The following is an 11,208-nucleotide window of genomic DNA, read 5'->3' as shown; positions in this document are numbered from 1 at the left end:
AATTAGTATCGAGCTCTCTACTTTTTCATTTCTTCCATGTAGAAGTTTGACTGGAGCCCTTCCAATTGGTACATGTGGGGGTCACTTGATGTCCTGTAAACATGTGTTTCAAACGGGTCTCTGAAAAGGTTTTTAAAATTCCCATCGCCTTTAATGGATCAATCTGTTTAGTTGCTGATAGCAATAATCAATATGAATCTGTTACTGCAAATGCAAGGTGAATTTAGCCAGGAACTTATTCATAGTTGTACATAATCTTTGCTTGCACGTAACTTCCTCGATGAACGAATCTATCAGAAGCCATAGAAGTTTTACGCTTTGTTTCGTTCTGCGCACCTTTCGTGATGAAACGCATGAACTTGTAGCTCTTTCGAACGAGCTGCTATCAACTTTCCTGTTATGGCTTACTCGACTTCAGATAAATCATGAATTATGAAAGCCCAAGATTCGTTCATTCTAGTTTGTTCTCATTAGCGCAGCCACTTACTGATCTGCCTTAATTCAAGTCGACCCTTGAGCATTCCGTTGTGTAGTCCCACATAACCGGATCCAATCTCTCAGTTAACTTCGCAACGGTTACTTATCCAAGGTCGATAGTTCGACGGTAATCTCGGCAGCATGTGAACTATGTATATCCCACTTAAAAGTTGTAATCCTACCATGTTTTTTGACAACGTCTTGTTTCATCTAGCAATGAGCATCCGCATTTTACTAGCAGCTTTTATGCCTAGCAGTACCGCGACTGCCTAATGGTCCGCCTGTTAGGTTAGCCACTTCTCCCATAAGTATGATTCTTTTCTAGAAAGGATACGCATGTTAACACGTTATCCTTTTTTCAGGACTTATTTTTACATTCGCTAGGATTGTGACAGGCGCTTTACCTCGGTACTTGCCTTCTCCCTATTGTGTATTTGTCACTCCTGAAGATAGGCGTAACTAGCGAATACGCTGCAGGCCTCCTTCGGTGAGCCTGCAGGGGAACTTCCTGTACTGACCTCCATGAACCTTGGTTGGCTTGAACGCTCTACGTTCACTGGTATCCGATAAGATGCGTTAGCTTGTTTCCCGCATCTGTTTGACGGGCTCGATCGAGTCCGTATGTATATCGTACGAACAAACTTGCCGATTGCACTGTGGCGGTTGTTAAAAGTAGGTGAACGATTAGTATCTGAACGACGCGAGCACAACCTTACGAAATATATATATGTATATAAGAAAATAATTACGAGGGCAAGATTATTAGCCGTACTTGGCCCATTACTAACGAAAACAGTATTTTATTAATTCAAAACAGATGCGTAATCATTTGCTTTCATCAAACCTTCCCTTTGAACAAAAAAGTACTCCGACATTCTCTTACGTTGTCTTTTATGAGTATCCGTCGTAAGAACTCTACGAGGCTATAATGGCACCCTAAGTCACAGAAGTTCAGCCGTGGCCGGATAAGGCTAAACCCCTTTTCGGGATTCGTAAGCCATTTTTAAAAGTATTATTAGGGAGATTGTTGCTATACCTCTGTCAGATGACAATGAACACTAAATCTGCGTGTGTCAGTATCAACCAAATTTTTAAAGAATGTCGAAGTGTTAATAGCACAGCCAGGTCTCATCACTCTTCACTGAAATGTGCTTAAGTATTTCTACTTTAAACCTTCGCCACCATGATAATGATTTGCTTTCTTAGAATCTTCCACTTTGAGATAGAAAATACGCAAAGCTATAATTAGATAATATTTATACCATTAATTTGAACTCATTGTTTCCTTTTATATAGAAAACCATTTGAATTTGTGTGCTCGCGCGCCTCTTAAGGGTGCGAGTTCTGTCGAATAGCGTCCGAGCTCTAATGCATTTTGGTAAACATGTCAGCTCTAAGTGAAACAGTTCTCTAGAAGTTTAAAAGGTTTTCTTCTGTATATATCTTCCGAGGTATGTATTGAACTGACTACTTTAAGTTCTAATAGAAGATTTCATTAGCTTAATTTTAATTTAATCACTTTGGCATCTTTGAATAAGGTTTTAAAGTTTACTCTGGGACGTACGGAACAGCTGTACCCATCGCTTCTGTGATGTGGCCTTCTAATTTTTTGATACATGGTTACTAAAGAAATAGCTATCTAACAGTATTTAGACGCTCTGCGCCAGCATGTCCAATTATGGCCTGCACTGCGATGTACGAATAGATAAATAAGCAAAAACAACAATCGAATGCGATCATTATATTGTCTTCTCCACCATTATATTGTCTTCACCAATCGGAGTAATAGCTCTGTAGAACTGAGTTATCCAAAACAATCTCAGTGTATCGGTTCGATACAAAGTGATAATTTAATGAAACCGTTGAAACGAGGATGCTCATATGGATACTCTCGGCAAGCCTCATAAACTGGTGATAATTATTATGAGAATGATAGCACCATGTATGTACCGATGTACATGCATGGTATATGTATAGTTAACTAAATGTAGTAATTAGGTCAGTGACAGTTTAGCGACTTGATGAAGAACTTGATGAATCTCTTATATCATACCTTATCCACATTTGAATGTGGATAAGCTATGATATAAGAACAAATCATTCGTTTGTATGGATGTTGAATCGGTTGAACATTTGCTTGTAACGCTTATTCGTATGTTAATGACAGATGAACGTCGAAGTAGAAAGCGCGATAGCACGGAACACTCCGTGGTCGCGCGTAGCGCCAGCCGTACGCCAAGCGTTAGGAAACTCTGAGGCAGACTACGACAAGCATGTCATGCAATATTCTATTCGAAATCAACTAAAACACCGCGGAAACCTTGGTATGTACGTGCGAAATAATAGCGTAAGCTTATAGGGCGTACCTGCAAACTTCCAGATATTATTACAGCCACAGGGTACAATTGCTTTGCCAGCTGTGTATAACCTATAATATGCTTCTTGCTGGGAGAAATATCGTTCGACCATTAGGTGATTCGAGATTTCTGTTCAATAAAACACCATTGGGCTTTGCGCTATTAGCCGTATTCAGGATTACATAAGTTCTATTGTGATACGTGTATAGATTTTATCTTAACATATTCGTTTAGCGTTAGGTGAATATTATATCATGTCTAATCGTATGAACTTCGTCCCTTGGTGTTGGATAATTTTAGTGCGACGCATCCATCGAGACGAAAGGTCCTACTACGACACGCTGCTCGAGTATTCCCGAAAACACCTGATGCTCTACCCATACCATTTGAGCGATTTTATCGTCACTCAGATGCGGGTTACACCTTTCCAGTACTACATTTCTATTATGCAAGTTAGTTGCGTGTTATTTTGCATTAGAGTTTAGCCTGCAGAGAGGACGTTCTAGATTGGTCGTACATAGGAACACAAATTTCTTTTCGTTTGGCGTCTGGAGATAAACGCTACAATAACGCGTCCTTGACCCAGCCACATCAGTAGCTCATAGTTAATGTGTCGAGTTTCATACGACACTTCATATGGATTAAGCTGTGCAAGGATTTTTACTATGATTTTGAAATTATGCATTTACAGGATATAATGACGCAGGAAAAGAGTTACGATTCGCTACCGAATTTCACAGCAGCGGACGTACTGCGATTGTTGGGTATCGGGCGAAACCAGTATATTGAGCTAGTAAATATGTGCAAATCTACTAAAAGTTTCTTTTCACTCAAAAAAAAGAATCTTCGCTCCGTGCTTCCTCCAAAACCTATTGAAATTTCCATAGAGCCTTGGTGGATCATTCATCTCGGCTATATCACCGAAACTGACGTAAAGGTACGTTATCTTTCCTACAGTAAATAAAAGAAATTCGTTTTTATTGAACACTAATTTCATCAGAGGTAGTACCCAGATCCCGAACGGATTTAGGGAGCCGGGGGTCCACACAGAAAGATTTGTGAAAGGCTTTTTTACCTTCATACTTTTTAAATCATTTAACTTGTGCCTATAAATAATACATTTTGGACTCCGCACACTAAGAGTAGGAGTTCCTATCTGGCTATTGCGTACCTTTCCGCTAATTGCTTTGAAATTTGCTCTAATCAAGGTATTATAAAATGCTAAGTACTCAAGGGCTTTTTCTTTAGGGTCGTTCGGTTGAAAAGTGAAGTAGTTATTAAGCTTAGATAGTGTGTATAATATCTTTGCTAAAATTTTTAGCTAGTTTCTGCTCCGGAAAAATGTATGATCGATCTTTTAATCGACGAGGGACCTCAAAAATGTGGCGAGCATGACGTCGACGTAATCAAAGCATTGTACATACGGGGGCTGGTCTATCTTGATGTCCCAATAGACGACCACGATTACATAGCCGGTATGTGAATTGACAAATCGCTCTGTAAAATTTAGCTCACTTATATATGTAATCTTGTTGTTTTATTGTTCTGAAGGTGTTACGTTCAAAAATTAATTCCTTAAGTGCTATTAGTAACATTATATTATCCTGCGAAAAGTATTTATGTTTAGTTGTTTGTATATTTGTGTTATCTGATTTTTGCCTATCTGTGTAATATAGTTATATAGCATTGATAAAATTGGACGGTTGCCGTCGACCTAAGCTGCTTATTGCTGGCCATCGTCATTATGTTTCTAAACTGTTGCTGTCGACTCTTGGTTAATATCAGCAATCCAACTCAACCCTCATAATTTGAACGTAGACACCTGTTTAATGTGCTGTAAATAGTTATTAAAAAAAAGAACCGTGTTCATAGCCAAGTTGGCCCTGTAAATAATGTCCAAACTGCTGCACTGATTAAGTATATTGCTAAACTGCGGAGCACATTGAGACATGTATGACAATGTTTGCGGCTGTAACCGAGCTGTTGTCTAATTATACGGCAATAGCGAGACTGTGTCCCTAAATGTTATCATTCTTTAAACGACAAAAAAAATAGTGATTTTGCCGCTTTTGTTTTGTTTTTTATATGTAGATTTAGTATTTAAATTTGGAAATATGTGATTTATTTAGATGGAGGTCAATGCCAGCTTTCGATTCGTGCCAAGCTTGCTCCCAAGGTAGGCCTTTTTGTACAACAAATATTTTTTAATGAGAACAACAAATCATGGACGAAAGTGCGCATCAAAATGTAGGTCCCCCCAGCTTCGACTTTTGCGCATCTAAAAGATAACGAACAAGTCCTCAAAAAGGTACCTTTAATTATTATTTAAAAACGGATTTCATATGAGACCAATGCAGCGAACGATAAATATATTAAGATACATTAATAGATAGGTGATGTAGACCTTTACCACGGTGCAGAGACTGCATGATCACCTGAAAGCAATCTACCCATTTACTTACGAAAGTAATGTGGACGAAGGAAGACATTAGAGTATATGGTCTCATCATATTCTTGTCACAACACTCTAGCCACATAAGTTCTGGCACGCCAAATCACGTTGGTCAATGCCCTAAGGTAAATTCGAATAGAGCGATATTTTCTTGTTAAATTGAACGTTCTGCTTACTTTACAACTCTGTCTAGCATACGTCTTTTTCTGTGCTTTTGGTACGATGTTTCCGCCCTTGCTAACATATGCAGTACCACCACTGGAGGGTTTCGTGATGAACTGCGTCTCGGGTGATCCTCTTGAAAACCTTCTCTACAAGACCTTTGTGTCTTTAGATGAACGGACACCGGTAAACGAGCTCAGTAGCGTATTACAGGTCGAAGGACAGTTAATCAAAAACGCAGTATCTATCTATTGCCGGTTAGGATTCGCGCATAAAAAGAATGTAAAGGACAAGGTTGACCTTCACCCATCGTGGAAACCACAGATCCCATTACAACAGCCTCCAGGGGCATCAGGAAATGGCGGAAATAAGTACGCATTTACTCTCTTTAATGTTTTACATGATAGAAAGACACTTAAATCTAAGAAAGGGTGTCGTTAGGGCTTCCAATAGACGGCCAGAATCTTTTTCTCAACGCGTTATTTTTCACTATCAGTAAATTGCTTATTAGGACTTCACACAACTGCACTTTTAATCTAGGTGCTTCAATGCTCATATTAGTTATCCAGTCTTTCGTTATATTTATTGTGTCAGTACAAGTAGCTCGTCAGACGATGTAGACGGCTTTATCTGCGTTCTGCATGACGAACTTGAACAGCAGTCAGACTCGTCCGTGGAGCATGTGAGTAATTCCGCCACGGGACGGGATTCGCGTGAACGTGATTCGGGTGGCACCCACAAAGATACATCGCCCGAGAGCAGTCCGTACACAACAAGCGGTTCGCTTCACCACGTGGACACCACAAAAGGTCTGCGGTTATTTTTTGTCGACCAAAAGTCGTTATGCTTTCAATAAACTTGATTTCATGAAATGAAGGCCAATTTTGAATGTAAGAACTTAAATATTAAGTTCTCCATGTATTTCTTGATGTATTCTTATTTTTGGTTAAACGGAACAAATATCTTCTGTAAAACTGCGCAGCTGGATAATTATAAGCATGCAGCAACAGGGGTATTAATTTGATATGGTTTCCCTTTAGGTAAAAGAATCGGATTTCTCTTTGATTCGACTCTAACGGCATTCCTGATGATGGGCAATTTGTCATCCTCGCTCAAGTCACATGCGGTCACCATGTTTGAGGTTGGCAAGCTTTCCGACGAAATACTCGATTCATTTATCCTCGAGCTCGATAAGGTGTGTAGTGCTTTCCATATAAAATGCAAATACTCAGGACTAAGCTGTTACGATTAATAACAGGACCATTTTGTAACGTCCGCTCTATTCTAAATATATATTTATGTACAATAGAAAAGCAAAAAGTGTAGACAAGTATATATATATATATATATATATATATATATATATATATACATATGCGCAATATTCATTTACGAATTTGGAAAAAGGCGTACTTATTAGAAACTACAAAATACTGATAGCTTGAGCGATCCGTCATCACATTATTATGTCGTCCGCCTAAAAAGTAGCATTTACGTTCCTTTATACGTAATATATTTCTATGACATAATTTCTGGGAATTAACATCGTTTCCAGGTTGAAGAGCAAACCGGTGAAGGTGACGCAGTTCGTTATTATGAACATACCGTCGCGTTATCGCATACCGTCCGATTTTTGCGCTACAATATTAGACTGTTCGACCCTCCGTTGCCACTCGATCTTGTACGATGTGAAGCTCTTCAAAACCTCGATACTGACACGTGCCGAAGACTCCTCAACAAAAACTACAAGTATGCATGGCCGTACATGTACATAATTATGATGATTTTGACAATTTTCTGTAATACGACATTTAGTTAGCTTTAGTTTGTTAGTTATCGTCGTTAGGCGGACAGTAGTTTACTAGTTGTTGTAACACATTGTTTGCAGGGAGAACATCTGCTTTGCTTGGTTACTATCGGTAGTGACATAGCCATAAAGAACCTAAACGGCAACTACATCTTGCAATATTTAACTTGTCGCACCACTGATTTTATTAACATTTCATCATTTTGCAGTTTGCTGATCTCAATGGCGCCTCTGTCGAAGGAAGTTCGCCCAGTGACAGGTTGTTCTCCGTGTCATCTGGGCCCACCTATTCCCGAAGTGAACTCCCTGTGGTTTAAGTTGTTTCTTTATAACTTAACTCGACAGGGTCCCACCTCGGTTCTACTTACACGAGGGAGCCGTCTTCGAAAACTACCCCGAGAGTTATTGGTGAGAAAGATATATTTCGTATAGCCTAATTTAATTGTTTCGACTGTTCTATATGCATTCACGGCAGCACTGTATCTCCTTTATGAAATGGTGTTGAACAAAGTTGATTTATTTTTTTCTCTTTGACCTCCAATTTTGCGTGAAATGAATAAATAATTATTCAGTCCCGGCCAATTAAGTTTTTTTCCAGATTTCATATTTCGATACGAAGAAATATGCAACAGTAGTGGTAAACCTCTTTTGTTATTGTTGATAGCCTTACGAGAAAATCACGTTAACGAATTGGGGTCACGATCCTACGACCATAGTGTCGGCGTCAAGCCTTCCAACCATCAATGAGTTTCTAACTTATTCGGCCTCGATGGTTCAAGCCTATGATCTGCAACAAGACAAAGCTTATCTTCCATTCCCGTTCGACTTGCAGAAGGAAGTTGAAGCTGGTACGTATTTGATCTTATCTAAAGTACTAAGTTTGGTGAAGTGTTACATATTATGAGCTTTGTACTCCAACTATTCCAATATCGTACTTCCTTGCACTTTTCCGTATTCTTCATTTAGCAGAATCATTGCACAGATAGAAAACACTAAAGATTATTATAGCACAAGGATCGATATACCTAAAGAATTCGTTTCGTCGCCATAGCCTCTTGTACCTGTCCCTGATATGACAAACAAAAGTTATTCATTTCAAGGAAATGAGCTGTACTCGTTGGAGTGTGTTCGAACACTTTACACGGAACTAGACTTATCCCATCAATGTGGATACATCACGTTACTTTGTCCTCGAAACCGGGATAGCGGACAAGTCAGTGGCATAGGAGTATCTTCCAGAACGAATACTAGTAGTAATATAACAGAATCAAGCACTGCTTCTTTGTCTGGACATAATGAAGTTGACCTTGGCCCGAACTTAATTTCGGCGCATCCAGATACGCCAAGCACTTTCTCCAATAGTAACAAACAGTGCGTGTCAGCTACATCGGGTGGTCATGTACTACTCGACTGCACGTTCGGTCTTCCGCTGTTTGACGCACAGCTCAACGAACGTGTGTGTCAGCGAATCGTCGAATTTGGTCTATGCACAGAAGATGCCATGCGAAGGCTGACTCAAAGCTCGAGGAAGCTAGCGCTTAAGCTACTAGAATTCATCGATCAACACCATGTAAGAAAAAAAACGCGATTTTTTAATAATGGCAATAGATTGATACCGCAATGTTCTGAAAGTTCCGGGTATGATGAAGCAACGGGTGCAGAAAGACATGAACATGCAAGTGGACAGGAAAACGTTGAATTCCTAGAGGAATATCGCGAATGTTGTGACTTCAAGCTTAGTGAGCCTCGTAGACCCTCAACATTTTTGACCCTTCGTACTTATTAAAAGTCGCCGTTTAATTCGTTCATATGGTATGAATTTCGTTCCAGGGCGACTGCTCATTGGATCAGCAGAGCGATATGGTACCTCTCCCTACAGAAGGTCTTATTTTCAGCGACGGAATGCTGCGGACGCTGTAACGCACGAGTTGCCCAGTCCAGTTATAACCTTCCCTTCCCCAAGCCTTTGTTGATTTGTCTTTAACCCATGGTCATCACCTGTCGCCTCAAACGTGGCCTATTTTTCGCCCCTTGCCAATTTGTTGACCCGGAACACCGCCGATTAATTGATTGTTAGCCATCCTTGTCGAGTACAAAAATAAATCCAACAATACACACGGCACACATTTATATATAAATAGACAAAAAGCGTTTTACCGAATGCGGCCTTCATGCTAATCTTTTTTGCGACATTTTTTGCGTTTCCGTAATTTATGCCAAAAATTGTCATACTTGGATAGCTTTCAGCTGAAATCGGATTAGTTATTTATAACTGTTTTATTCCTGCTTGTAGAACAAATAATGCGAAAAATGTCCGCATTATGTACAAAATATTGAAATGAGCTTGGGCAAAGGTTGGAACAGATAGATATGTACTTTTCAGAGCGTTACGGGTATGTCAGAAATCGCTACCGGTAGCCGCGTTGTACAGTGTTACCGCACGATTACAGTGTTCACCGTCATAAGTTTAACAAATTCAGTCTAAGTAAGGTCGCAAAAGAGTTAGGGCTTACACTTTTTTAATTTCTTCATGCAACCTTCGTATTTTATTTGATTTACTGCCTTATTAGATTTATTAATAAGGCAGCATTTTTAGCTATCGCTTGCCCTCAAACGTATGCATGCACTTGAATGCTGTTAACACATAAATATATGGCTACAGCGTCTTTTACCTTTTTTTTTTTAATTATTTTGCAGCCAACCCGACGTAGAGAAATTGTGAATTAAATAATTATGACTAAGTACATCTAAAACAAAACAATAATCCTTACAACTGATTCACCTGAACATGCATTTTTATTTTCTGCGTATTCTTCGCTGACCGCACAGTTATGATTGTGCTGACCAAATCGAAATCTTCCGACTTGATTTTAATAAGCTATTATATGCTCTCGACGATATGGTTTTTACAACCACATTATCATTTTACGACGTGACATTCAATATGATCGTAGAATTAAGCGATCTGAGATAGTATACACAGAACAGAACACAATTTTTAACGTGACACACATTCCACAATGTAAGAAGTACATCAGTAACAAGTGTTACTCTTACGACGTTTATCGTTGATATAAACTTCGCTGAGCGAACATTGCCAAGTAAGCTGACGTCCGTTCGTTCATATTATTTGATTTACAAACAAAAACGTGGCGTGCTTTAGAAAATGTTAGTTAAAATTACAATTTTGTGTACCTGTAGAGGTATACATAAATATGTTTATATATAGTTAGATGAATGGCAAATATAATATAGACATAATAGGCAGTGTTTCATGAAAAGAGAATTAAAAAGTGGATATACATATTGATTATGTAGTGACCGCGGTGATTGATATCAATAGTAATGATGTATTTATGATTCTGTGATGGTGAAATAATGGCCTTTAAGACTGAGGGAAGGAGTGCAATAGTAGAGTGCATATGACCACAACTACATACCAAAAAAGGGAGAATTATTATTGTAATAAAAAATTAGATGCAATGGAGAAATAAATGGTGAGTGAAGACAAACGACATAGAACATGTTCGGTAGCACTGTCCGTGTACTTTATTCAAAGAGTATTTTTATGACCTAATAGCCAATAAAATACACCGAGATGGTTTGTGTGTGTTTTACAGTTAATTTCATTTCTTTATAGTATAAGTAAATTAACAATTTAGTATTAGCGTTTTTGACTTTCATTTCAATACTACGCATTTCTTCGAGCTCAAAATGCTGCCGAAACAAGCTAATGAACAGTAACGATGTTAGTGATAAAAGAACTGCTAGAAGAAGAATAGTTTGCAAAATATGGGACCTAAAGAATGTCATCCACTTTGGCCGACCGTCTGAGTTTGATAACAACTAAAAACACTTTTGAAGGAAAATAGCCGCCAGAAGAAATTGGCCGACTGGTTGCAGCCGCATGACCATCGTTTTCCGCCTAACATTTTTGGGGCTTAGACAAACGC

At 38.9% G+C, this 11,208-nt stretch overlaps 1 protein-coding gene across 2 annotated transcripts; it reads left to right on the top strand.

Annotated features, from left to right (window-relative positions):
* The first annotated feature begins 1,818 nt into the window (after window positions 1-1,818).
* LOC111245169 (protein FAM91A1) lies at window positions 1,819-10,874 on the top strand. Of its 2 annotated transcripts, XM_022793132.2 has the most exons (13): window positions 1,819-1,928; window positions 2,645-2,801; window positions 3,135-3,286; window positions 3,526-3,771; window positions 4,156-4,309; window positions 5,537-5,819; window positions 6,043-6,257; window positions 6,489-6,643; window positions 7,004-7,197; window positions 7,465-7,663; window positions 7,920-8,103; window positions 8,356-8,825; window positions 9,086-10,874. In XM_022793132.2, the coding sequence occupies exons 2-13, from the start codon at window positions 2,645-2,647 to the stop codon at window positions 9,173-9,175; spliced, it is 2,499 nt and encodes an 832-aa protein (XP_022648867.1). In that variant the 5' UTR covers window positions 1,819-1,928; the 3' UTR covers window positions 9,176-10,874. The 2 variants fall into 2 exon arrangements, with proteins under 2 accessions (XP_022648867.1, XP_086836394.1); XM_086980268.1 differs by lacking the exon at window positions 8,356-8,825.
* Window positions 10,875-11,208: the final 334 nt, after the last annotated feature.

Source organism: Varroa destructor, unplaced genomic scaffold (genome assembly GCF_002443255.2).
Source record: "Varroa destructor unplaced genomic scaffold, Vdes_3.0 BEIS01000002.1, whole genome shotgun sequence".
NCBI lineage: Eukaryota > Metazoa > Arthropoda > Arachnida > Mesostigmata > Varroidae > Varroa > Varroa destructor.
Note: the sequence above shows the minus strand (reverse complement) of the source record. Positions and strands in the feature narration are given on the sequence as shown.

Coding starts and splice junctions, on each gene's coding strand:
- LOC111245169 (XM_022793132.2), top strand. CDS start 2,645: ATGAACGTCGAAGTAGAAAGCGCGATAGCACGGAACACTCCGTGGTCG. Junction 3,772..4,155: donor TCACCGAAACTGACGTAAAG/GTACGTTATCTT, acceptor TAAAATTTTTAG/CTAGTTTCTGCTCCGGAAAA. Junction 4,310..5,536: donor CGACCACGATTACATAGCCG/GTATGTGAATTG, acceptor TAACATATGCAG/TACCACCACTGGAGGGTTTC.